At 44.4% G+C, this 26,965-nt stretch overlaps 1 protein-coding gene and 1 long non-coding RNA gene across 3 annotated transcripts in view; one reads left to right on the top strand and one right to left on the bottom strand.

The window, feature by feature from the left end:
- The window catches only part of E2F7 (E2F transcription factor 7), a 37,171-nt gene extending 16,081 nt beyond the window's left edge, over nucleotides 1-21,090 (bottom strand). The window contains exons 1-7 of one of the 2 annotated variants that reach the window (XM_084876281.1): nucleotides 20,900-21,090; nucleotides 20,127-20,219; nucleotides 12,243-12,518; nucleotides 8,302-8,470; nucleotides 3,976-4,266; nucleotides 1,813-1,968; nucleotides 290-424 (exon numbers count right to left, since the gene is read on the bottom strand). In XM_084876281.1, the coding sequence (XP_084732407.1) occupies nucleotides 290-424; nucleotides 1,813-1,968; nucleotides 3,976-4,266; nucleotides 8,302-8,470; nucleotides 12,243-12,518; nucleotides 20,127-20,219 (1,120 nt within the window). In that variant the 5' untranslated portion in view covers nucleotides 20,900-21,090. The remainder of the gene's footprint in view (nucleotides 1-289; nucleotides 425-1,812; nucleotides 1,969-3,975; nucleotides 4,267-8,301; nucleotides 8,471-12,242; nucleotides 12,519-20,126; nucleotides 20,220-20,899) is intronic. The other variant, XM_084876282.1, reaches the window with a different exon arrangement.
- Nucleotides 21,091-21,255: 165 nt separating this feature from the next.
- On the top strand, nucleotides 21,256-25,606 carry LOC311620490. The gene is made up of 5 exons (XR_014794702.1): nucleotides 21,256-21,361; nucleotides 22,397-22,474; nucleotides 22,960-23,030; nucleotides 24,123-24,180; nucleotides 25,272-25,606. It is a non-coding gene; the product is annotated as an uncharacterized lncRNA (long non-coding RNA).
- The last annotated feature ends 1,359 nt before the right edge of the window (nucleotides 25,607-26,965 follow it).

The raw sequence follows: 26,965 nt of genomic DNA, 5'->3' as shown, positions 1-26,965 counted from the left end.
ACCTGTGAAATAGGTAGAAGATAATACCCTCTTCTGCTCTAGTTTTAGTAAAATTGACATTTGTAACCTTTGAAATAAATGATAAAGACAAAGGTGTTCATTGCATCCATACTATATTTAGGGGCCATTTTTACCAAGAGTGACACCACAGTCTAATTTGAACGTGACTTGGGTAACGGAAAATGGGGGAGAAGATCGGCCTCACTCTGTAGCAGACGTGGGATTTATAAAAGGATTTAGAAATGTAGGGTTTTAAATAAAACAGGCCCCTAACAAAGCCACGCCTCACCACCGGAAGCGAAGTCCACAGGCCCGATCCACTTGAAGGCCGGCTTCCGGCCTCGCTCCTCCGTCACGTGCACTTTCTTGATCAGAGCCAGGCTGGTCAGGACGTTGGCGATGTCGTAGAGACGCCGTACCTTTGCTGGGAGACATAAAACACCAGTACGGCCATGCTGCCTGCGACACCATTACATGGTAGTTACGTGACAGGTACTTTTTTCTTGGCCATCCTATAAACCTCAGGGGAGAGCAGTGGGTGGGATGAAACGACCAATGGCTCTGTCATGAAATCACCCAGGATTTATGTATCTGCAGCCACAGACCAAGGTCAGGGTGTCCTTCTGTTTCCACAGCTTCACACCTTTACAAGACAAGCAGGGAGTGCCAGGACTGCAAAAGCACCCGCGGGAGGGAAGCGGGCTGTAATTAGAGGCTCGGTGAGTGTGACTCTGACGTGTGGCATGTCGGACGCCTGCCCAAGTTTCTCCCAGCAGGAGGCTGTGGCACCAGCTCCACCAGGCAGCTGGGCTGTGAATGTGACAGGGAATCCCCAGAGCTTCCTGCAAAGCAGCACTCCTGGGCGCAGGTGTTCCGGCTCAGGATTCGGAGGTACCGCTGTGCCGAAGACAGGCAGTTCCTCACCTGAAGTCCCGGCCTCTGGCCACCCAGAGGGGAGGGGGTGGGATGCACAGTCCTTGAGTCTTAAGAGGTTTGGGGAGACACATCTGAAAATGCATGGACTGGAAGAGATATTCAGAAGTGGGGGGTAGCACAGTGAATAAGCAGGTTGATGCCCAGAAAGTAATTTCTATTTAAGAAATCAATTTACAGGTAGGAAACCCACTTGACTTCAGGGCTAAGATCAAGCAAAGAAGTGTTGATTATTGTCTAGAAACAGCAAGCATTCATCTTCTTTCCAATCGTGGGAGAGCTAGATTTTATTTAGTAATTTCTCCCACAGGGTGGCTCTAATTCCAGCTGGAAACAAACAAACAAACAAACAACTAGGTAAGGTTGAGCTCATGGCTGTTGGTAGTTTTGAATGGACTACCACGCTGGACCCACGCTGGACAAAAAGTATGAAACTCGGAAACGCCCTCCTTGTCCGCAGCCATGTCCCACCACCCTTTCCCTACTCTGGTCACTCCGCTGGTCCTTACCTGTACACACCTTTCCTCTCCACCCATCAGAAGAGTAAGCAGGGGGTGGGGAATAAAGGGGAAACAAAACTCAGACGTTCTGACTTGGATGCTGCGATACTAACGAGAAGTGCGAAGTATCTTACACCCACCCTGACCTGCATTTGCGGATAGCATTCTGCTTCCACCGTCCGCTCTAGCTGCCAAGGGGACTTCAATGGGAATCCAGCATGTGACTGACTCACCTCTCACAGCACCAAGGACTTTGAGATGCAGAAAGGAGTACGCTTCTCCAAAAACAATTATTCTTTTACTTTCAGAGGCAGAAAACATCCCCGTATGAATCCCACCCTCCTGTGCTGGTGAGGTGGGTTTAGGTGAGGATGCTTACTTTTAAATTTACTATGGTCCAGCGCATTCTGGCTTCCTTCTATCAGTATTTTGGCAGCCACATCGAGGGTAACAATCTTGGTTTTAGAGACGAGGAACAGCATGACAAACTTCTGGCTCATGATTCTCAGAGACTTGTCTTTTCTGTTTGCAGACGCTACAAAGGGAATGAAACAAAGGCATCAAAAAAGATAATTTACCACAAGAAAGACTGTATTTACAGTTTGCCAGAACGATCTAAGTCTGCTAGTGCACGGAAAGATCACTTTTGTTACAGAGAGAGGCCTTCTGGACAGTCACAGACTTATAAAGACAAGGAATAGACTCTGAAAGGCGAATGTTAATCCACTCTTAATGCCTTACACTCACACTGTGTGGAACAGAAAGCAGGAGGTGGTTTTCCTGAAGCGATTCTCCGCCAGGACTGATGTGGGAGGAGAAAAGGATAGGGTAGAGCCCTAGCCAGTTTGGCTCAGTGGACAGAGCGTCTGCCTTTGGACCAAAGGGTCCCCGGTTTGATTCTGGTCAAGGGCACGTACCTTGGTTGGGGCACGTGCAGGAGGCAACCAATAGATGTGTTTCTCTCACGTCAATATTTCTCTGTCTTTCCCTCTCTTTTCCATACCCTCTTTAAAAATCAATGGAAAAATATCCTTGTGTGAGGATTAAAAAAAAAAAAGAAAAAAAAGGGGGGTAAATAGGGTAGGGATGAGAAACTGCTTTCAAACATCCACTCTGACCTTAAAGGCAAGGATTCCACTTTAATTTCTCTGTGCCCACAATACTAACCTCGTTTAGTGCACTTCACAGATACTGTAATTTTTACAAATCGAAGGCAAGAACCCTCCACTACAACGTGCTTTATTGCGGAGGTCTGGAACCAGGCCCATACTGGCTCTGAGGTACTGTATGTCTGTTTCCAGAATGTGCTGTAGTCACAGCAGGTGCCCACCTCTTCCATTTCTCTTCACAAATAAACTGTAACTAAACAGGAGAACTGATGAGATGTGTGTTGCGGAGGATGGCAGGCAAACCATCCCAACAGATGGCCGTCTCCCCTGGTTATTAAGATACAACTGGCTCACGGGCTGGAACTAAAAGGCACGAGGCAGTAAACTGAATGAAAACCAGGCCCACCTTTGCATTCCTATTTCTTAAATTTGCAAGTGAAACGTGCGTGATACTTGCACTTTATCGTCTTAGCAAGAGGGAGTAGGGAGAGAACGATGAGGATCCGTGGTTAAGACAGGAGGAGGATAAATGAGTCGGGAGGGGAAGGCCAATGTAGATGGAAGTTAAAAAAATTCTGCATCCAATGTCTATCTTTCTAATCAACGTTTGCTGCTAACGGGGTTCTTTTCTACAGAATCTACTCCAATATGCAACTTGAAAAATTAATACCATTGTAACAATAACTCCTTCCAAAGCAACTTTTCCTTACAGGCTCACAAATACCGTGTTTCCCCGAAAATAAGACATCCATAAGACCTACTTACAGGTTTCCTTCTGAGTGAAATATAAGGCATCCTCCCGAAAATAAGGCCCCCCTAGGCTAAACATGAGAGATTTGATCCACTGATTCTGAAAGAAATGGAGTCACAAGAAATTCACCAGGAAATTCAGGAATTGGATTGTTATGATGATGTTCCAAAAGATGATTGTCATTGAATAAATGAGTAAATTCTTGATACTGTAGGATTCAGTTTGTCTGGTTTGTGTTGACAACTACCGTACTACCGTACCGTATACAGGTAATAAATTTCCTTTATTTTCATTTAACAATAAATGTGTACCGTATTCTTCTTCTTGGAAAAATAAGACATCTCTGAAAATAAGACCTAGCGCATCTTTGGGAGCAAAAATTAATATAAGACACTGTCTTATTTTCGGGGAAACAGGGTAGGAACCAGCATGGGGCTGTCAATCTGGAATGGGAGCTCTGCTAGCGATCTGCGGTCCACACACCCAACACCAAGCGACCTGCCAGCAGACAGGTTTTCAGTGAGGATGAGTGGGCAGCCCAGTGGGGGAGCCATCTGTCTGCCTTTCTGCAGCGGAGAGAGTAAGAGGACACCTCCCTCCAGGGCTGCCAATCTGGCACTTTCCATCTCAGCAGTGAGTCTCTGTCTCTCTGCTATGACTCATGTGGTTACAAGGAACTCACAGGAGGGACAGTCGGGCTCAGAGAAATCCAGCAACTGTTGATCGTGGGGATCTGCACAGCCATCTTTTTTACGTTCTCCAAGTTTATAATCCGTCAGGTCCAGCTCCCTCTGTTGGAGGTGTGCCATCTGCTCCTCGTACTTCTGCTCCTCTCCCAGCCTCTGGAGGTTCCTCAGGGTTCTGGGCAGGCTGTGCCGTCCATGCCAGCCATACTGATTCTTGGCCACCCGGCTGACCAGGTGCAGGGACTCCAGCACATTCACAATGTCATAGATGCGTCTCCTTTCAACGCCTGTTTGGAAGACACAAGCCAACCATCATCATGCAGACATTTTTGAGGATAAATTCCTTGAGAGCCTGGACCATGTGTGTGAACTACTTTGCGTGATGCCCTGTGGCATGTCCGTGAAGTGTGACTGCGCCACAAATTCATCCCAAAAGGGTGGCAATTAACAGAAATTTTTTTTCTTTCCTTTTCTTGTGATCTAACCCCCAGTAGGATAAAACATCCACCCAGAGATGGCTGATGTCCTACCTGGATTGCATGCAGCAGATGTCTGTTCTTTAGCCCTGTTGGCATGCTATTGTACAATGGGTGGACTGAGCGACCCAGGTAGGTGCTAGCATGCCTGATGGACACTTGGTGAATGCTGGCTGGCTGACTTTGACTTATAGCCCTAATTATGCAGACTATAAGATAAATTGTGTCCAAGAGCAGACACTTTGTTTGGACAATACTTTCCTTTCCTGGAGTTTGAATGATGCAAAATGATTATCTTACTAACTCTCTTAATGGCCCAATAAAGGGAAACAGATGGTAAGTATCTTATGTCCTATTTCACACTGGAAACTGAGGAGTCAAGAGTTTGGGCACCTTCTCAAATGATGGATGAAGCCACGGTTAGGGCTGGAACAATATCTGAGTACCCTCCGCTTCACCATGGGTACAGACAACTCTTCCCGTGCTCTCAGTCACCGTATCCCACCAAGCAGCCCAGCGAAACAGAGACTTCATGTACAGTACAGTCGGACCATCAAGTTCATCAGTTCCCTACTCCTTGCCCAATGCTTTGCCCAAATAGCTAGGATTATGAGCCGTCTACGAAATTTACCAAAAATATTTATGGTGGTGAGGGTGGGGACTTTGGGGTTATACGGCCTAGATATGAATCCCCATGTTGTCTGTCCCAATCGGGTGACCCTGAGCAGTGACCTAACCTGTCTGTGACTTAGTCTTTATCTCACAAGATAAGGAGGGTTCAATGCGACCACAAACATGAAGCGTCTCCAACACATGTTCGCTGTGTGGCGCTTCCTGCATGGCACTGGGGCTACCTCAGGTCGCCGCTGGCACAAGAGGATCAGTGGAAACAGATTTAAAAACCTGCAGTGCAACAGGCCCTTGGGCTTCTGGCACCACCTCCCCCTCTGCTCTCACATACGTATCCAGGACAGAGGCCGCCAGGCCCCTTGGAGAAAACCAGCGCAGCTGCAACCAGGCCCTCTTTCTGCGCACTCGCCAGGAGCTGCTGCATAATCCGGGCAGACGCAGCAAATGCAGCATGTGGCCCTTCAGAAACTTCACAGGAGAAACAGACCGGATTACAAGGAGAAGCCCGGAGCTGAGAGGAAGTTCATCACATGCATGAGGAGGCATTTCACAGCCCATCAGAGCATTTCGGCTCCTGACCCCATGTCGGTGCCAGATGTCTGCTGGAAGGCGGTGGCAGGGCAGTCAGCAGCCCCCTGTCCAGACCCCCGGGGTTCCTTGCTCCAGTCTGCTTTCCGATATTAACACGTCGTGTGTAGAGTGCAACGTTCTATAAACCTTCCCATTAGAAATGTCATGTGAATGCAACTGAAACACCTCAGGGCCAGCCATATGCCTGGCTGTTTGGTTGTTTCGTATTAGATGCAATCTGCTGAGTCTCCATCGAGTGGCTAGACATCCCAAGAAGGGAAAAGAAAGGGAGATCTGACCACCTGGAGAGGAAGACATTCACGGTGCACGATAGGCGTTTGTTGGTGACGCCGGTGAGGCACGTGCAGCCGCTGCCAGCACCAGCACCACCTGTTCCCTCAGGGCTGCCTGCCCCTGGCCTCCGGCTGGTGCACTGAAAAGTCCCCTTTCACAGGACACAAGATGCGCCAGTTGCTCTGGGCCTTGTCCCGCTGGGAAGGTTTTCCCTGGCACCAGCCTTCCTTTCCTTTTGTATCCAGGCAATCCTAGTCATCCTATTCGCGGCACTACATCAAGGATTTACCAGTTCTTACCAGGCTTCCCTTAGTCCCCGATGGAGCTTACCAAGAACATCTCAGCCCCATAAACTATTTTCTTAGGACGTGCTATTTTCCACTTAATAAGGTCCTCCTAGCCCTTCAACTTCTTATCTGTAACATCCATGTCCAATCTACATGGGACCAGAATCTGGGAAACTTTGCAGTTTGACTGCTCTGCACATCCTTGGCTAAAATATGGTCTTACAGCTTGAGACCCGGGATGCAGCAAGGCGTTTACATTCAACCTGAAGAGTCAATCACCCCTGAAATAATTTCCTGGAGGGACCTAATTTTTGACCTCACATGAAGAGAGATGGTAAGTTCATCTGGCAGGTCTGGGTGATGTGAGGCATTAGCCAGCTGTTGCAAAAATCCTTGGGTCTGGCCGAAATCGGGTTTGGTTCAGCCTACGGACTAAAAGGTCCTGGGTTCAATTCTCGTCAAGGGCATGTACCTTGGTTGCGGGCACATTCCCAATAGGGGATGTGCAGGAGGCAGCTGATCGATGTCTCTCTCTCATTGATGTTTCTAACTCTCTATCCCTCTCCCTTTCTCTTTGTAAAAAATCAATATCATATATTATTAAAAAAAAAAAAAATCCTTGGGTCTGCCCCAGGCAATCACAACTCGCGGGCCTACAGAGTGACCTGCAGCCCCCAAGTAGGAGTGTGTCCTGTAACACAGCCTTCCTACCTCCAACCCTTGGTCTTCGGCACTGACATCAGTGCAGGGTCCTGGCTTCGTGAATCCCAGCGAGAAGGACACTGGTTTGCTGCTTTACCCTCGTCCTCTGTAAGACGTGTTTCCAGGACGCTGTGCCTCCGATGGGTCACACCTCTCCCCAGCTGGGTCCTTTTGCCCTTCTTGTCTCGTGGCCACCAGTGCCCAATACTGTGTTCCCATTTCTGGGTTTCAAAACGGCTCCTCAAGCAAAGCACTCCCCCTTCCTAACTGCAGAGGCTGAAGGAACAGCTTAGGGGAGAAGGGATACATCTAGTAAGAGCCAAGGGAAAATGTCCATGTAACAGTAAGAACCACCCATGCCAGGGCCCAAGGTAGGCCCGTTACTGACATTATCCCAACCTGGCTCAGTTTCTGCCAGGTAGGCGCTATGATCCCAATGGAAACAGGTTGATTAACTTCCTGAAGCTCTCATGGCCTGTAAAATGGAGAACTGGGCTTCAAATCCAGCCTTCCCTGACCACCCGTCCGTGGTCTTCCCATCACAACCCTTGACATCCTCATTATTTCAGTTTCCAGCAAGCACAATCTTTTTAACCATCAGTTTGAATAATTCAGACCGACAATCATCTGCTGGTGCATATTTCTCTGGGCTATGGGAAGAACTAGAACTAATAAACAAATTAAAAATATAATCTATCAAAATTATGTGTGTAAAACCTCCTAAGGAGACACTTCCACCTTCAAATCTTTGTGATTCCTACTTATTTAATGACTGTCAGCAATATGCGCATCCTGAAACCAGCTGCCATCCATGTCCACTAGGGGTCTCTATTCGGAAGCTGCTGGACTTATTTGTAGAACATACAGCTTTGCACATTGTACACACCCTCCCATGTGAACACATGCCTTCCTCTTTGTTATAAAGGTTTAGCTGTTTGCGTTATGACCAGATGTGCTTTTCCTAGTTTGGCAGGCTTGTTGTGAATAGCACAGAATAGGGCTTCTAACATCATGCTCTCGCTCTCCAATCTCGCTTTGTAACAGAACTAACACCAATTCTGAACTCTTAGAAGCATTATTGTAAAAATAAACAGCAGGATATTTCAAGACATTTTTTAGTCTGTCTGAAATAAGATGAAACTTAAATAGGAGACAGGGCTCTGTAATGTGAGTCTCGACCAAGTGTTTTTTAAGCTTAGGAAAACCAAATTCTTGTTGCCCCTCAGGCCTAGAAGGCCCCTGCAAGCCTACACTGGATGGTCATGGCGGAAGGAAGCTCCCCCTGCTTCTCTCCTCACTCTTTGGGGGGCCTGCCCCAGGAAACCAGTGTCCCACTATAACTGGGTAACCGGACGATACATACCAAGACTGACAGCCACTTCATCTAGGGAAATGGTGGTGTTCTCAGCTGACAAGGGATAACTTGGATAGCGAGCTAGAAACTTCTGGCACAGGAGTCCTAAACTCTTTTGTTTTCTGCTCGGCCTGCACTTCTCAAATTTCTCCACAGCAACGTCCCCCACAACACGAAGCTGCAGCGGGCAGACAGAAGGAGGGGAGGAGACATCATGGTTAACATCCTCATAAATTGCGATGGGCAGTACTGGCACGCTGGGGGGACATCCCATTCCATACCATCCTGGAGTCTAGTTAAAATACACCTCCTAAACTAATTTTCTTAGCATTCTGCCTATTACCTTCTCTAGACTGAATTTCTTGTCCTTTGCAATTTGAGGCCGAGCCTACTAGTTAAAAGCGTGAACAATGAATAGTACGGACATTTACAGGTTGCTAGAGTCCTGCTGACAGGGTGTTTGTTGGACTGTAGACAAGCATCACTAAGAGCTTGTTAGAGATGCAGAGTCTCGGGCCTCATCCCAGAACTGGTCCATCAGAATCTCTTTTTCATAAGATCATGAGTGATTTCTATTAATATGAAATTGAAGATGCAGTGGTCTCCACTGTGTCATTAAACCGTTTTCTAAGTTTACAAATGTCCAAGGGTTGATGGAACGGAACAAGAGCAGCTAAATCTTATTCTTTCTTATTGTAAGTACACAAAACTAGCGTCCTTGTCTTTTCAACCCTCATTTCAAAAGGGCTGAATCCAACCTAAGAAAAGAAAAGGTTTTTCAGTGAACACATTCAATAGGATGATCTCAATAGTTTCAGGAAAAAAAAACATGTAATGCATTTAACAACCATTTATGATTTTCAGAAATGTCCTTAGACAACTAGGAATGTAGAACTTGAATAAAGTGTATCTATGAAAACCCAACTGAAAACAAGTGTTAAAGAAAAAACCTTGAAACTACCCCCTTAAAAATCAGGGAAATGATAAGGATGCTCCTCTTCTGCACCATACTGGAGATAGCCAGGGGATGAGGACAAGAAAAAGAAACCGAGGCACAGGAATTGGGAAGGAATAAGCAAAACTTTCATTCTGCAGTGATTGTTTACATGAAAAATACAAAACTGACGAATTATTAACAATAATAAGAGATTGTAGAAAGCTGCTGAAAAGACAAAACTCTTTAAGGAAAAAAAAATCTAGTAAATATCTATTTGTATAAAATATTAAATTTGGGTCTTTACAGAAACAGACTTAAAACTTAAGAGAAACACATATACTCATGGATAGGAGGGCTCAGTACCATAAATAGGTTCATTCTCAAATTAATCTACATGCAATGAAATTACAATTAAAATCCAATCTAAAATACTTACGGAAGAAAAAAGGGCAAAGCATAGTCCACATATTCTGAAGGAAAAATTGAGGTTCCTGTTTTGCCTGATATGAAGGCTTATTATAATACTAGAGGCCCGATGCATAAAATTCATGCATTCAGGGGAGGGGGTCTCTCAGCCCAGCCTCCACCCTCTTGTGGTTTGGGAGCCCCTGGGGGACATCTGACTGATAGTTTAGGCCCACTGCTCATGGGGAGCGGGCCTACGCCAGCAGTCAGACATCCTTAGTGCTGCCGTGGAAGGAGAGGCACCCACAACTGCCGAGCTCACCAGCTATGAGCCTGGCTTCTGGCTGAGAGGTGCTCCCCCTATGGGAGTGCACTGACCACCAGAGGGTAGATCCTGCATAGAGCATCTGCCTCCTGGTGGTCAGTGCATGTCATAGCAACTGGTCATTCTGCTGTCAGGTCGAAACCAGCTCTCCAACATCCCCCAAGGGGTCCTGGATTGTGAGAGGGTGTAAGCGAGGCTGAGGGACCCCCACCGGTGCATGATGGGGGCTGGGGAGGGACATGGGAGAGCTCCAGGGCGTGTGCAACCTGTCTCACTCAGTCCCAATTGGCCAAACCCCAGCAGCAAGCTAACCTACTGGTTGTGACATCTGCCACCTGGTGGTCAGTGCACATCATGGTGAGCGGTTGAGTGTCCTTAGCATCTCATTAGCATATTATACTTTGATTGGTTGGGTAGCCAACCACATAACCAGACACTTAGTATTATATATTAGGCTTTTATTATATAGTATGGTATTGGTGGAGGGATGGACAAATTGCCCAAAGGAACAGAAAAGAGCCCAGAAACAGATGCACACACAAGTGGATCTATATGTGACAGGTGTAGCACTGCCAACTCCAGGGAAGAGGAAGAACTGAATACATGATACAAGGACAAGTGATTATAAGAAGCAACATAAAGGGAAAAAAGGCGCCAAATTGAAATGTAACACGTATAACTGGTACAGGTTTAGTTTCATGCATATATAATAAACCCTACAAATTAATAAAAATGAGTAAAGAACACCAACAGGTATTTCACAGAAGAGAAGACATGGTAGCCAGTAAAGATATGGAAAGAAGCTTAACCTCATTGGTAACCAAGAAAAAAGCAAACGGATACCACAATAATATACAATTGTACACCCACTGGATTGGCAAAAATAAATAAATTTGAGAATTTCAAGTGTCAGGATATGGTTCACTATATGTTTATACATTACTGGTGGAAACAAACAGCTCTTGGTAAAACAATCTGGCATTATCTTGTGAGTATTTGAACATCCAATAAACCAGTAATTGCACTGTTAGGTATATACCCTAGAATAGTTCTCAAACTTTGTGGTCACAGGATCCCTTTATATTCTTAAAAAATACTGAGAAATATCTTTTTAAAAAATTGGTTTTCTTTTTCTTTTACTTTTTGCTAGAATAGTTGGTCATATAAAATACACTTATTGTGTAGGTAATGTCTTTAATACCCATGACACTACCGCACAACCAATCCCCAAACCAGAACAATACTATTAATTTACATATTTATAGATTTAAAAAATCCATCAAAATGACTGGAAGAGAAATAACATTCCAATCTGTGAGCAACTTTTCTTAGCAAGTCTGGGAAAAAGTTTGATGGGAGAGTGAAAATTATTGACCACTGATTTTTTTTTTAAAGTATAGATATGCAGCTTACTTAATAGCTCTGGTTAGACATGTAATTTAAAGATAACTTTAAAGCCCAAACCAACAAACTGAACATACATGAGAATAATAAAATTTCCCAGGTCAAAAACATTTAGATTAAAATTATCCTTGCCTGGCCTGCGTGGTTCAGTGTTGACCTATGAACCATGAGGTCATGTTTTGATTCTGGTCAGATCTTTCTCATCCTTCCTCTCTCCCTCCCTTCCTCCTTCCCTCGCTAAATCAATAAAAATATATTAAAATTTTAAAAAAATCCTTAAAATTGGAGCAAAATTAAATCTACAGCAGCATTTTTAATAAAAACACAATTTCCCCAATTAAATCAAAGTTATTAAATATCATTGCTTAAAAATGGATTTTTAAATATATTGGTTAAGGGAATATTATAAAAAGAAAGTGTTCCCTATTACTTGTGTCCAAACAATAGGGTGCTGAAGGCCTGGGGCCAGGGTGGACTAGAGGGAGTCAATAGGGGAAAAAGGGTACATATGTAATACTCTTTTTAAAAAAAATTTCTGTATTGATTACTGTGTTACATATGTGTACTTATTCCCCCCTTACTTCTCCTACCCCCATGCCCTCATGCCCCTGTTGTCTGTGTCCATTGGTTAGGCTTATTTGCATGCATATAACATATGTAATACTTTTAACAATAAGTATTACATTTTTTGTTAAAAAAAGAAAAGTGTTCATTGTGAAAAATGAGATACAGAATGAGAATTCCTTTTCAGCTATATAAAGAAAAGATATTAAGCTTAATACTGCCTTTGGCTCAATAGTAGCTGAAAAATTGAGAATTCTATAATTTAAAAAAAAAATAATCAAGTAAAAAATTTTAATTCTATCACAGCCTGTTTACCTGCAGAGAGTCTGTGAACACTTCATCCTTGTTCTCAATGGGCCTGAACAGTCCCTTCTTCTTCTCCCAGTCTCTGATGTCAGGGCTGGCAGCACTGATGAGCATTTTCAGGTTAGCTGTGGGCGTCCATGGTTCTGTCTGCTGTCTGTCCAGAAGCTTAACGGGAGTAATGGGGTTTCTTTCTGGAGTGAAGATTCTTTGCTTCGATAAATCAATTGGTTCATTTTTTATTGGAGTTTTCGGGGTCATCCTTGATCGATCAACAAATATGTTTTCCTATTTTGAGAAAGAAACACCACATGACCTCACTCATTTATGGATAATAAAGAACATTATAAACTGATGAACCAAAAGATAGATATAGAGACAGTAAAGCAACAAGCAGACTGTCAAATTACAGCGGGGAGGGGAGGGAGATTTGGGGGAGATAATAGATCAACCGAAGGACTTGTATGCATGCATATAAGTACAACCAATGGACATAAAACTCTGGGGAGGGAGGGTATGTATAGGAGGGAGGGGGCAAAAAAAAGATCAATAAAATAAATTAAAAAAAAAAAAAAGAGATCTTTTAGCAAGAATGGGACAGGTCAGCTATCCACTAAGAGAACTGTTTTGTTCCCACCATGAAAATACAATCAGCCCATATGCTCAGGGCTGAGAAATAGTAGGACAGGACTAATGAAACAGGACCCGGGGGACGCACGGAGAAGCTCCGGCGGGAAACGGATTATAATCTGCTGCTCCTTTTGTGCATGTTTTTCATGGAGTCGCTGTGAAAGAAGTCACGAGTGTATCTACCACAGGTGGGAGTGAAAAGGGCAATCGTGAATGGAGTCCGTATACCCCTAAGTGCCATATTTCTTAAACACTGCAAGTTTGCCTAACCAGTAAAGAAAACCAATGCTTTGTAGTTCAGTGTTCAACAGGGCTAATATAACAATGAGCAGGACCAATGGATATAAGTGCATCCAACAAAATGCCACATGTAAAACAAAACTAGAGAGCAGTCTCACTTCAAAGGACTCATACGTAACCCCGACCCTACATGACTCCGCACGTGAGATTACCAATCAAACTGACCTTCAGCCTGTTCAATAAGAAGAGACCACTGATCACAGGCTTAGGTGTCATGGGGGCGATATTAAACTGCTACGGAGACTTCCAAGTGCTTATCTCTCAAGTTCTGTTCTTAATTTTTTCCAGCTTTGTAATAGTTTGTGGAGTAGAACCCACCCTCAGATCACACGTTGAGATTAATGATGGGTGCATTATGTCCCTTTCAAAACAGGACTGAGTACAGAGAACCCACATTTGGAACTACCGAGTAACGAAAACAAACTTCTTTCCCCTAAAACCAGCTTTTGGCATTCAAAAACAGAAAGGTTCGGCTCTTCTTATAGCAGAATTTCACCTGCAGGCAATAGCGTCTTATACAATGATGAAGGTGGGTGGTTAAGTATTTGTCACTCCCTCTCCTGTACATGTAAGCACTCTATAGCTACTGCATGCTTGGATTTTGGCTGAACAGTGGTTTACAAAAAGTGCTTTCTTATAAACGAGCAACATGTGCAGAGGGAAAAGATTGGGAGAAACTGGAATCTGTGTTAGCACGCCAACGCCTGTTCTTGAATTGGCAGAAGCTGCCCACTGGCCATGGTGGTCCTGTCCTCCTGGGACAGGAAGGAGCGGGTGGGGATGGGAGCCTACGTTCCTCCCGCCACAGCAGCAGTAAGCTGCATCTACCGACTTATTTCTCTCTCTCTATTATCGTTGAACTCTTTTCTTTTTTAAAAATTTTTATTATTGACTCTTATTACAGATGTCCCCCCACCTCTCTCCACCCCATCTCTGCTCCTCCCAGGCTTCCACCACATTACTGTCTATGTCCACGAGCTATGCATATATATTCTTTGCTTCCTCTCTTCCTCCCCTCTCTACCGATATCTCTTAACAAGTTCCTGTGAGTGTGCAATTCTGACGAAATCTTCTACAAGCGGGCCCTCAGGGAAAGTATTGAGGGTTTACTATGTGCCACACTGTGTTTCATGTACTTATGGATATTAACCTCTTCTACTCCTGTGACCTGGGTACTATAGTATTATTTTCCCAGTCTACAGCTGAAGAAACCGAGGCACAGAGAGGTTAAATAACTTGCTTGAGGTTACATACAACCTCATTCCGCAGAAAAGTAGCTGGTATGCAAGACATACTGAAAGCGGAGTTTCTGAAATTCTGCATCTAGAAATAAGCTTGTCCTGGGTGCCTGTTGGAGGAAGCTGTCTTTCTCACCGCTCCAACACCCCGTCCCCAGCAGGCCCCACAGTATCGATGGGGGGGTGGTGGGGAGGCAGTCCCACATGCAGGTTCTGGTGCCAGGGAGGGCACAGCCCTTCTCCTCACTAGGCATTCAGTCTCGCAACTGAAAATGAAGTTCGTAAAAAATACCAACCTCAGGGTTATGAGAATAGTTCCTGGCATATAGTAAGCATACAATAAAGCTTAGCTATTATCTTTTCCTCTTTCCTAGTCTTTTTTTTTTTTTTTAATATATTTTATTGATTTTTTACAGAGAGGAAGAGAGAGGGATAGAGAGTTAGAAACATTGATGAGTGAGAATCATCGACCAGCTGTCTCTTGCACACCCCCTACTGGGGATGTGCCCGCAACCAAGGTACATGCCCTTGACCGGAATCAAACCCGGGACCTTTCAGTCCGCAGGCTGATGCTCTATCCACTGAGCCAAACCGGTTTCGGCTCTTTCCTAGTCTTTATTACCATTCATTCTGACACGCAGAGCTAATATATTTAACTTCCGGGGTGAATGTCTTGTCTCACTCATGAGACTGTGCACTTCTGGAGGTCAGGGAGTAAGTACATGTCTCATGCCTCACAGTTGTTGGCACAATGCCTTGCCCCAGACAAGTGTGCAGAGAACACGGTGCCTTGATTACCTGGTTATTCAAAGAGGCATCCCTACAGTAGAGGGTGTGGCCCAGGCTTACTGAGCCAGGCAGAGATTCACCCGCCTTCTCTACCTTCCATGGCACCTGCAGACACAGAAACCATGTGCTCTTCCTCTTTTCATATCAAGGAGCAATTCTGATAGATCATGAAGTTGAATAATTGTAAGTTTAACCATCTTAATACAGGACCATCTGTACTTCGAAGTAGGAGGAGAGTCAGGTTATCTGATATGATGTGATGGTATCACACCTCTATAGCAAAAGGAAAAAAAAAATGTCTAGCAAATTGTTTTCCAAGGTCTCAGCAGGTGGGTAGAAAGTCGACTGCTATCTAGTCGACCCTGCTCCATCTGCCTGTTTATCCTGCAATCCTGACACTGCATAAGGCAGTGGGAAGGGGACTGAAACAAGAATTTGGAAACCTGGCTTTTGTCTCAGTTCCGTTATCTTTTTGATACTGAACAAGCTGTGCATTCTGTCTGGGACCAAGTTTCCTGGTCCATAAAACAAGGAGTTCAGACTGAAGTCTCTGTCTCCAAGGCTTTCCAGCAAGGCTGCCCAGCGGCGTGGTAGATGCTTGGATGCAACCAGACCTCTTCAGGAATGAATGGTTCCCCCAGCTGCTGGGAGTGACGCCAACAGGAAGCCCTTCACTGGAATGCCTTGGTCGGCCAGAGGGCTGACTCATCTGCGATCGCCCCCTGCCGGGGAGGCCTGATAGGTAAAGCCGGGTCTACTCCCAGGGGTCATTCCAGACCTCCCCTAGGGTAAACTCAGACTTCCCCTGAAACTGTGTTGCAGATCTGCCTCTTCCTCTGTCCATTTCTGCTGCCTTTCCTTCTCTTCCCTTCCCAGGCAACTCATCCTAGAACTCCCTAGAAGCCTCCTGCACACTAAGCTCTCTGACACACCTGCTTGTCAGGAAATCTAAGCTGCAACACCCTAGAAATCACTTCCTCCCTCAGAAGAGCCCGGAGAAAGGGATCCAGGACACAGGTTTTCTTATGTAAATAGTAGTAAGACACTCTGGAGAGCCTGCTTCAGAGATACTGTGAGGATCAGATCGGATAATGAAGGGGAAAACAGTTTGTAATGGTGAAAGGATATACAAATGCTCATCATTATTGATTATACCAGCGTCAAGACTATGCTGTACGCTGCCACCGAGAAGGGTTGGTAGTCAAAAGATCTTGGGTTCAGTCTTGCTTTTGTTTCAGATACAGCTTTGATCATGTGACCTCAAATAATATAGTCGTTTGGCATTATGTCAACCTCTTTTCCAGTTCCCAGCTTACGCAAATTCCACATTTTGCCCCAACAGTCCACTTGCTTTTCTTAAACCTGCCCTGCACTTCATACAGCTCTCTTTCCCTTCCGAGCACTTCTAGAATGAGTAATCCACACTGAGGACTTGCCCCTGATCATATCCCAGGGGTTCCTCAAATTATCGGTGTGTTCTGATCCACTGCTTCTGACTGAGGTCACCTTCCAGGAGCCAGATCAATGGCAGAATACCTCACTTGACCTCACTGTTATAGTTAAGACTGTTGACTGTTCTTTGCTCTATAAAAACTGTTGGTCCTGAGATAACAGTCCTTTTCTGTTGGTTCTCTTCCTATTTCGTTTTCTCTCAGTCTCCTTCATTGGTTCCTCTTTCCCCACCCTTACAAAGTTTGACACTTGTCTCTGCTTGCTCTCTCTTGCTTAGTTCATGACTCTCATGTACATGATTTTAAAACCAACTTGTATGTTGATAATTCTCAAGTTTGTGTTTGGCTAGCACCTTCAATGAATTCCAAAGCCGGGCAACCAGCTGCCTTCTGCACATATTTATTTACCTGTAATCATATATATCTGTATTTGTGTGTGTGTGTGTGTGTGTGTGTGTATATATATATATATATATGTATATAAAACTGAATTCGCCTTCTTTCTTAACCACTCCCAAAAGAGATGAATGAACTTCCAAAAAAACCTGTGCTCACTCAATCTAGGCATTGTCTCCAAATATACCCCTCACTTCCATTTTTTCAAATTGATTTGAGAGAGACATTGATTTGTTATTCCACTTACTTATGCATTAACTGATTGCTTGTATGTGCCCTAAATAGAGATCCAACCCACAATTTGGCATATTGGGATGGCACTCTAACCCACTGAGCTAACCAGCCAGGGTCTCATTTCTACTTCTTTACTAGTTCCTTTCTACTTGCCTAAGTCTTACCCTTCATTCCTTCAAGCCCTAGCTCAAGTGTTACTTCTTGCACAAAAAAGTTCACTCACTCCTCACTGCTCATCTCTTAGGCCCAAATCACCCATTTTTCTATTTCTGTCATGCTTAAATGCACTGTAAACAAATTAGGAGAGTTGTTTATAATCCCACAACTGGGAACAGTAGATTTGGGTAACCAAGTTGAAAACTTTATGTTTTAAGTTTCTCCATGAGAAATAAGAAGATGCATGTATGATACAGTACTTTAAGAATTCTTGACCAGTCAAGAAAGATAAATGCTCTATATCAGCAGTCGCCAACCTTTCAGACCTCATGGACCATTGCACTCTATGCCAAATGATGGCCAGGACACTGTAGCAAGCATCCCTCAGAGGGGTTTAAGAAGGAACAATTCAGCACCATGAGTTCTCGGCCTTACTGGATCTCTTGAACATTTCTTAAACACCCACACATCATGTTGTTTCTCCTGCTTAAAATGTTTCTCTCACTCACTCTGGTTTTCTTGGGTGTTGAACATCCTCAACCTTAATGTTAGCTCCTCGAAAGCCTTCCAACTCTCTAGACGCCCCATGAATTCATTTCTTCCCCCTCTGTTCCCTAGGGACCACTTTGTTCTCACTAATTACAGCACTTATCAAATCATGGTACAGTTGGTTAGTTTTACATCTGAGTTCCTGAAAGTCTCTCAAATAAACGAGGGCAGGGTCTGCATCATATTCATCTCTGGGCTGTTAGTTTGAGTGCAGTGTGAACAGTATGTGTTGCCGAGCTCAACAAAAACCCAAAGAGGGAAGTGCTACTTATTAGTTGCAATTTAAGGAAGAAAGAAAACAGACTTAATGAGGTTAGAAGATGTATTGACTCCTAATTAAATGACTGTCCCCTCAGCACCTTTGACATAAATATTTGTTTAAAAACTGAATAAATATATCTGTTTGAGGTGACATAAGTGAATAAATAGCAGAGCAGAAACTCAAACCCAGATCTGACGCCAAATCCCACGTTCTCACTATCCCCAGAAATCCTTCACAGCAGCAGGAAAAGAGAAAAAGCCCCTCCAAGCAACTAGCAGAAGCACTCTGTTCTTACCCCTTGCTTTCTCTTTAAGAGGGTAAATAATTCCTGCTCAGACATTCCATTTCAAACATTGTAACCACTTTCCCAATCACTCTGGAGTCACTCGAGGTTTTCCTCCATATCCATTAGAATGAGAAAGCTCAACTGGATATAGCACTTACTGATGCTAACTAGAGCAGAAGTTGAAGGCACTTGATAAGAAGTCATTGACCCAGCCCTAGCCCGTTTTGCTCAGTAGTTAGAGCGTCAGACCAAAGGGTCTCGGGTTCGATTCACATCCAAGGACACTGTACCGGGGTTGCAGACTCCATCCCTGGCCCAGTTGGGTACACGCGGGAGGCAACCTATCAATGTTTCTCTCTCCCCATCTCCACTCTCTCAAAAAAAATAAAAAATTGGGAAAATATATCCTTGGGTGAAGATACAATAAAAAAAGGGGGTCCAGAAAAAAAAAAGTGTACACTGACTTAGGCTTTATATACTATATGTATACATATTTTTTTCAAGGCTGTCCCATCCAAATTATAAAAGATAACAGTTTTGCTCTGAAACTCCCAAAGCCAAAATTCTGAAAATATAAAGTCTTGGGCATTTTCACCCTCATATAACTTCAATAATTTTTTTAAAAAGTTCTCTTTAAAACAATAATGCTTTGGTGTACTTCTTTTCATAACAAAAAAAAAAACAAAAAACCAAAAAACCAAAAAAAGTGAATGCAAGGAGGGGAAAAACCTACATGGGAAAAACATAAAAGCATACAATTTGATACCTATCTAAAATGAATAGTTGTCAAATATTCTTCAAAGGGCCATACAGGTTCTTTGCAACCAGGCAGTGTCATTGTTGGCACTAAATCTAAAATTTAGACCAGGACCCTTGAAAAGTTCAATATCCAAGGAAGTTGCTATGCTCAGATTTATATTCAAAGTTTGCACATTCAGGTGTATTATAAGTATTTGCCTTTGCCTAAACACACTTAGATGTTTGCCACTAACAAGCTCTTACAGCTTTTTGGTAGGGCACTGTTGGGTGGCCAGTTTACTTGGTAATGTTTCTTAAAGACACCACCAGGGTCTTACAAATCACAGGGCAGGAAAAAAGGGGTAACGACTCAGTGCAAAACCAGACCGGATACACAGCATGCGTTGTTGGGCTCAGTCACTTATCTCCCAATACGGGTGAATGGAACTGCCTCCAGAGCAGATTAATGAATGGGTATGAAGAACAGTTCACAGTACTTTAATAACCCGGCATTTACAGCAGAGTCTTTCTTCCCGGGCACTCGGGCTTAACATTCCTGCACAGCATTAGCTAATTCCAACGTTGACAACCACAAGTATTACAAACTTTTGATTGAGGGGTTCAGCATATCTTTGATTAATACAGATTGGTTCCAACACTACATCTAACCTAGCCTCTTTCCGCTGCACAGTGACTGAGAGACTCAATTATTCATGGTTTGGGTGTCTGCATTAAAAAAAAAAAAGTATATTTCTACAATGTTCATCATATTCATTAGGTTTATAAGACAAATACAAGTGCCATATTGAAACACTTAGGTGAATTAGATATCACTACCCTAAATACGTAAGACCTTAGTGCACTTACCTTTTGTGCATTTTCCCCATCTTCAATGGCAAAATCTAGTCTGGGCTGCCTGGGGTTGATCAGGTCTTTCAGTGTTAAACAATCTACTTCCATCTGTAATGCACAATTACATTAAGAAACGATTTTACAATTAGATGCTTTCTCCCCCAACCAAAACACCTATTTGCTATTCGCTCGACGTGGACGTGAACTTCCCCTCCCTAAACCCATCCTGGGAATTTCCAGGAGCGTAGAGCCAACCCCCAACTCTCTGAAACGCACAGGAATGGATACAAACACGCATCAATTACTGAACACTTGGGAAGAAAAAGTCCACAAAAGTATTAATTTAAAAAAAATTTTTTTTATGAAAAGCAACAGAACAAAGTGAAGTTACAAAGTCAGGAAGGTGTAGGGCCAATCTGTCAGAAAGTTACAGGGTCTCCTAAGGTCAGTTAATTTTGGCGCAAAGAACGGAGAGGAATTCGGCTGTAAAGAGGGTTTGAAGGGGGAATGGGGTGGGGGGGGGAGAGGAAATCTGATCGCTAGACCAAATCCATTCTGCGCTTAGTGCAACCTCTTCCCAAGCTCCCACCGGTCGGACCCCAAAGGATAAACTCTTCCAACGCAGCCCCCCCAAAGTGAGGGAAGGCAAATGCCCAGGACTGCCCAGCTGGCGGCGGAGCCAGACAGGACACCCCCCGCGGGCCTGGCCCCCAGGAGGAGCGGGGGGCAGGCTGGCGGCCGTGGCGGGAGGGCTCCCTCTCCCCCCAATTCCCGCCGGCCCCACTTACTGCTCCCGCTTGGCGGAGGAGGTTTCCAGCCGGGCACCTCTACGTGGGATCCGGGGGCGATGCGATCAGCAGCCGGGTGGCAGCATCGGGCGGGGAGAGCGAGTCGCGCAGCCCCGGCTCCGAACGCCCCTCGCTGGCGGGGACTCCGCGGCGTCCCGGCTCGCGCACCGCGACTGCAGCCCGGTCCCCGCTAAAACACCTCCTCTGGCGCCTTGAGGCCGAATTTGAGAACCCGCCAATCAGCGGCGGCCGGCGGGGCGGCCCCGGCCAATCACGCGGCCGCACGGCCGGGCTCGCCCCGCCCCCTCTCGGAGGCTTGGCGCTCGGGGCCCCGCGTTCCGCGCGCACCCGCCCCGCGGTCGCGGCCTCGCCCCCTCCCCCGCTCCTCCCGGCACCTGGAGACCCGGCTTTCGGAGCCGCTTCCCGCTGAGGACGCGGGCCGGGCGGCCGCGGGCAGCCGAGGTGGGGCGGGCGGGCGGGGCGGCGGGCTCTTTTGTTGGGTTCAGGGGGGTGGCTCCAGCCCCCCCATGCCGGCTGCGCGCGGAGAGCGCGGGCGCGGCGGGCGGAGGGGAGCAGATGGAGGTGGGAGAAGCGGGGTCCACGCCCTGGAGGCCACCCCCTCCCCAGCGACCTGCAGGAGCCGAGCTGCCGGGCCTGTCGGGGCACATTGCTCACACCCCAAGCTGGTGGGACCCTGAGCCATGGTTACTGCTCCTCCGCGAGCAGATGGCACGCCAGTTAGCCTTGGAAACCAGACGGCAAGCCCAGCCAGCTGTTTTCCCCCGGTTTTTTTTTTTTTTTTTCTTCCTTCTTTTTTCTTTTTTTGCAACTCCGGGAAAGTTTCTTGGTGGTGTTCCCATTTCATTCAGAACGTCGCCAATCATTAGAGGGGGAAAAGGCTTTATTGAATAATTCCTTGCACTAAGGACCAGTGTTCTGGGAAACATTCGAGAACACTTCCTCAACATTGTATTAAATATCTCTCTTCCTCCAACTTCAGTTTCTTATTTAAAATACGAATATTGATAGAGACAGTCTTGTGTGTGTGCACATGTGCCTTTTAATAGACGTTATGAAGTGTACAGAAAAATTGAGAAGATGGGATAGAGTTTCTCCAGTTTGTTAACATTCTATATTTGTGTAGTACTTTAGGTGAAAACAACGAACCAGTATTGATATGTTATTCTTTTTTTAAAATATATTTTTATTGATTTTTTTACAGAGAGGAAGGGAAAGGGAGAGTTAGAAACATCCATCAGCTGCCTCCTGCACACCCCCACAGGATGTGCCCGCAACCAAGGTACATGCCCTTGACAGGAATCAAACCTGGGACCCTTGAGTCCACAGACCAACGCTCTATCCACTGAGCCAAACCGGTTTCGGCTGATATATTATTCTTAAGTAAAGTCATTACCTTATTGAGATTTAATTGTTACCTAACGTCCTTCCTCCTTCCCCTCCCCGCCAGATATACATTTAGCCTTCATGTCTCTGTAGGCTCCTCTTGGCTATGACAATTGCTCATAAGGCACTTTTCCTCATTTTTGATGACCTTGAGAATCTTGAAGAGTGCTGGTAAGTCATTCAATCTGTCTTGTAGTAGAAGCATAAGGAGAGAAGTGTAAAGAATGAAAATGCAATTTATTAAATTTTGCATCGACATGGAAATAAAATTTAGATGAGGAAATGTGTTGTTTTCCAAACTGTATTAATTTACTGTGGCTGCTGTAACAAATCACCACAAACTGGTTGGTTTAGAACAACAGAGATTTATTCTCTCACAGTTCCTGAAGGCCAGAAGTCCAAAATCAAGCCCCACACTCTGGGTGTTAGAGGAGAATCTGTTCTTTACCTCTTTCAGCTTCTGGCACCTGTAAGCAATTTTTTAAAAAATTTCTATTGATTGACTTGAGACACACACACACACACACACACACACACACACACACACAGAGAGAGAGAGAGAGAGAGAGAGAGAGAGAGAGAGAGAGAGAGAAACATTGATTTTGTTCTATTTATTTATGCATTCATTGGTTGATTTGTGTATGTGCCCTGACCAGGGACCAAACCCTCAACCTTGGAATAAGGGGTCAACGATTCTCTAAGCAACTGAGCTATCTGGCCAGGGTCTGTAAGTAAGCAATTCTTTCTTTTCTTCTTTTTGTAATCCTCACCCAAGGTTATTTTCCCCACTAACTTACAGAGAGAGTGAAAGGGAGGAGAGGAGGGAGTGAGAGAGAGGGAAACATTGATATGAGAGAGACATGCATCACATTGATTGATTGCCTCCCACATGTGCCCTGACTAGGGAAGCTGCAACTCAGGTATGTGCACAAATCAAACCCATTGAACCAGTTAGCCTTTGGTCCACAGCTGATGCTCTAACCACTGAGCACAGCAGCCAGGGCCATAAGGAATTCCTGACTTATGGCTGCCTCATTCAGATCCCTGAGCTCTCTACATCAGTGGTCACATTACCTCCTCCCCTTCTATCTGTTTAATCTCTCCTGTGTCTCTTATAAGGACACTTATTAATGAATTTAGGTTCTACTTATATAATCCAGCATAATTTTATCTCATATTTCTTAATCACGTTTGCAAAGATCCTTTTTTCCAAATAAGGTGACACTCAGGGATTAGGATGTGGATATACCTTTTTTTGGATCACCATGTCGCCTTCTAGACACATATTAAAAATATTAAAAATGTATTCATTTTTCTGATATTTCAAAATAATAGTGGTTGTTTCTTTGAGGTCAGTTTTGTTACAGACCTTTTCCTAGAATTTTCAGAGTTTTTTTGTTTTGTTTTTTTCTATTTCAATTCAAACGTAGCCATTGTTCAAAACAAGAAAAATTCAATATGTAGCCTCAGGCACTTGTAATGCGATTGATCATTTAAAGTAAGATTGATCTTAGATTGGGAGGAAAATTGGAAAATGAATGTTTTATGGGCAAATTCAGAGACATTACTCCAGCACTCTTATTCATATTGATGCTTTCAAGTCCCAGAATTTGTGACTAATCCGTCAATGTCTCAGTTATTCAGTTGACACGTGGTGGCTGGGAACTCGGGTTGGGCATCAGTTCCTGTGTGTATTTCTCCTTGTTTCTCCTTCTCTTACAGCATCGGGGTTCAGGGCTCCCAAAGTGTCCAGCCCCTGAGGGGAAATGGCATTGCTTTTTGCCTTGTAAAAAAATCTTGATGTCTCATCTGTTCACAGAAGTGCAACCACAGAAGGGAATTAGAAGCTGAGTTTTCACCACGTGGGTGACAGCCTGGTAAGTCTCAAGTCTCCTTGAGTGGATCAGTGTAGCAGTTCTTAACCTGAGGGCTGGCATTTAAAATGGGCTTTGTTTTCAGCCAGTCACGAGTCTGGGAATATGACATATTTGCCTCTCCAACTGCTAATAAGTTCAGAGAAGGCAGAAATTATTTTTTTTCCCCCTTTTCTTAGCTTCAGAACTAAGACTACAAACCAGTTCTGTATTTTTATGGATGAAGCAGTCAAGGATCCGCCCATACTTAGGAAGAACAAGGAGGGGACATACATCCTACCTCTCAATGGGAGAAGTGTTGAAGAGTTTGGGGCTAACTTTAAAACAGCCATACCAGGTTTCATGCTAATTTAAGTACATTTCAGTTCTACCGCGACAGTCTGCTTGAAAGGCCATTCACTGGGGCACAGTATGGTGTATCTGTATGGCAGCAGTCCCCAGGGCCCTGTATGGTGCTAGCGCCCTGGGTTTGAGTCCTGTCTAGACTTTAGAATCACCTGGGAAGATTTAAAAAAAAATAATAGCTGCACCCTACACCCATAGATTTTGAGTTTACTTGATCTGGACTTGGATTTGGGTTTGAAGCATTTTTCAACGCTTAGAGTCTTGTTCATTAGCATCATGCCAGCTGTATGCCTATTCCTCAATTCCTTTGTATGCTCCTGACTCAGTGGTTTAAAATGGGGTTCTCAGGTTCCATCCATGAGAACGGGAAGAATTGGGCAGGTGTGGAGGTTTCAGAGAGCTGAGTCTTGCTGATGTGTGGCCGTGTCACTGGTTTTTGGAAGGACGTGAGATTGTCAACGAGAAATATGAGCGGGGCATGTGGTGGAGGTATATCAGAAGAATGAGCTACAAAAGCTGTGCTCAGGAGAATATGTGTCAATGATGTCTGCGTTCCTCTGTGCAAAAGGCTTCCTCCACAGCTTCTCAAACTTGCAAATAGCCTTTTACCCTTCTGGGGTTCCAAATCCCAAGATTTATCTCACTTTATTGAAAGAATTGCACTGTAGTGAAATGTAATTCACGTCAGACAGTCTGAAATGTCCAGTTAATGGATAAGCTTTCTCCGATGTTTTCTCCCACTCCTGCAGGCACAGCCATCTCGATGTATCATCTGTTCACAAAAGTGCAACCACAGCAGGGAATTAGAAGCTGAGTTTTCACCACGTGGGTGACAGAGGGACTTTGGCTTCACGTCCTGACAATTCTCAAGTCTCCGTGAGTGGATCAGTTCAGCAGTTCCTAACCTGAGAGCTGCCACTTACAATGGACTTTGGTTTCAGCCAGTCGTGAGTCTGGGAATGTGACATATTTGCATCTCTTAACTGCTAAGTTCAGAGAAGGCAGAAATTAATTTTTTTCTTTTTAAGAACTTTTAAAAAAAATTTGCTCCTATATTATTTTTTGTTGAAATTATTGGGGTGACATTGGCTAATAAATTAAATAAGTTTCAGGTGTACAATTCTATGATATATCATCTGTAAGCTATATTATGTATTCACCATCCAAAGTCTAGTCTCCTTCCATTACCATCTATCCCCCCCTTTACCCTCTTCTGCCTGTCCCCACCCTCCATTCCTCTGGCAATCACCATATTGTTGTCTGTGTCTATAAGGATTTTTTTTTTTTTTTTTTTGTATTTTTTTAGAAAGCAGGACATTTATTCTTGACTGATACCAAGTAATGTCAAATGGAGCATAAGCCCATGAATATTTCCTGCTCATGGCCTTAGCAACAACCACGACAGATTAATTCCAAAGGGCAGCCATGGCTCCCATTGCAAATTACATCCAGATGTCCAGCAGTTCAAAGGAGGTGCTTAAGCTGTGATTCCATGTCCCACAGGGAACAGAGGGAATTCATTCTTTATCTTTACAGACACATTTTCATTTTTAGCAGTATGGCGCAAGGTCATTTTCCTTAGGGAGCATGCCGTTGTATTGTAATAAACATTCCAGACCACAACAGATAGGACAGATTTTGAGCTGTATTGGCAGTTTCTTGGAACAATAGGATAATGTGTCAAGGGGTACACCTTTACATGGTGCCATTTTAAAAAAATATATTTTATTGATTTTTTACAGAGAGGAAAGGAGAGGGATAGAGATTTAGAAACATCGATGAGAGAGAATCATCCATCAGCTGCCTCTTGCACACTCCCTACTGGGGATATGCCTGCAACCCAGGTACATGCCCTTGACCGGTTATTCATGATAACTTGACTGGGACCTTTCAGTCTGCAGGCTGATGCTCTATCCACTGAGCCAAATCGGTTTTAGCAACATGGTGCCATTTTTATGCTGCAGGTTTGGGCCTGGTTTTTTGGAGGGACCACAGTGGTTTGGACAATAAAAATGAGGATTGACCACTTTCCTGAAACAGATTCTGGAGAAAATGGGGACAAGCTTCTCCTTAATCTTCTAACCCAGCAGGGAAGGAATTAACTTGAGGAGTAGGAAGACATAGTTCTAGACTAAGCTTGGCTATGAACTTGCTGGGACAAAAAGTTTGACTCACCTAGGCTTCAGCTTTCTCTTATGGCTGGTAGTAGGCTGATTGGAAGACCTCTGAAGAACCTGTCAATTCTGTCATTCTGAATGCTCATTGGATACTGATGATACCCTCTTAAGACTGTTCGCTTCTGACTCCTAACTACTCAGTGTGGATATGTAAGAATATTGCTGACTTTTTTCCTTGAAAATGAAATCACTTTTTAAATTCCATATTTTATGAAACTAAATACATGTGTATTCTTTATAGTACATATGTACATGCATGTATGCAA

This window comes from Pipistrellus hanaki (assembly GCF_964339955.1).
Source record: "Pipistrellus hanaki genome assembly, chromosome: 3".
In the NCBI taxonomy this organism is placed as follows: domain Eukaryota; kingdom Metazoa; phylum Chordata; class Mammalia; order Chiroptera; family Vespertilionidae; genus Pipistrellus; species Pipistrellus hanaki.
This window is presented reverse-complemented; position numbering and strand designations above follow the sequence as displayed.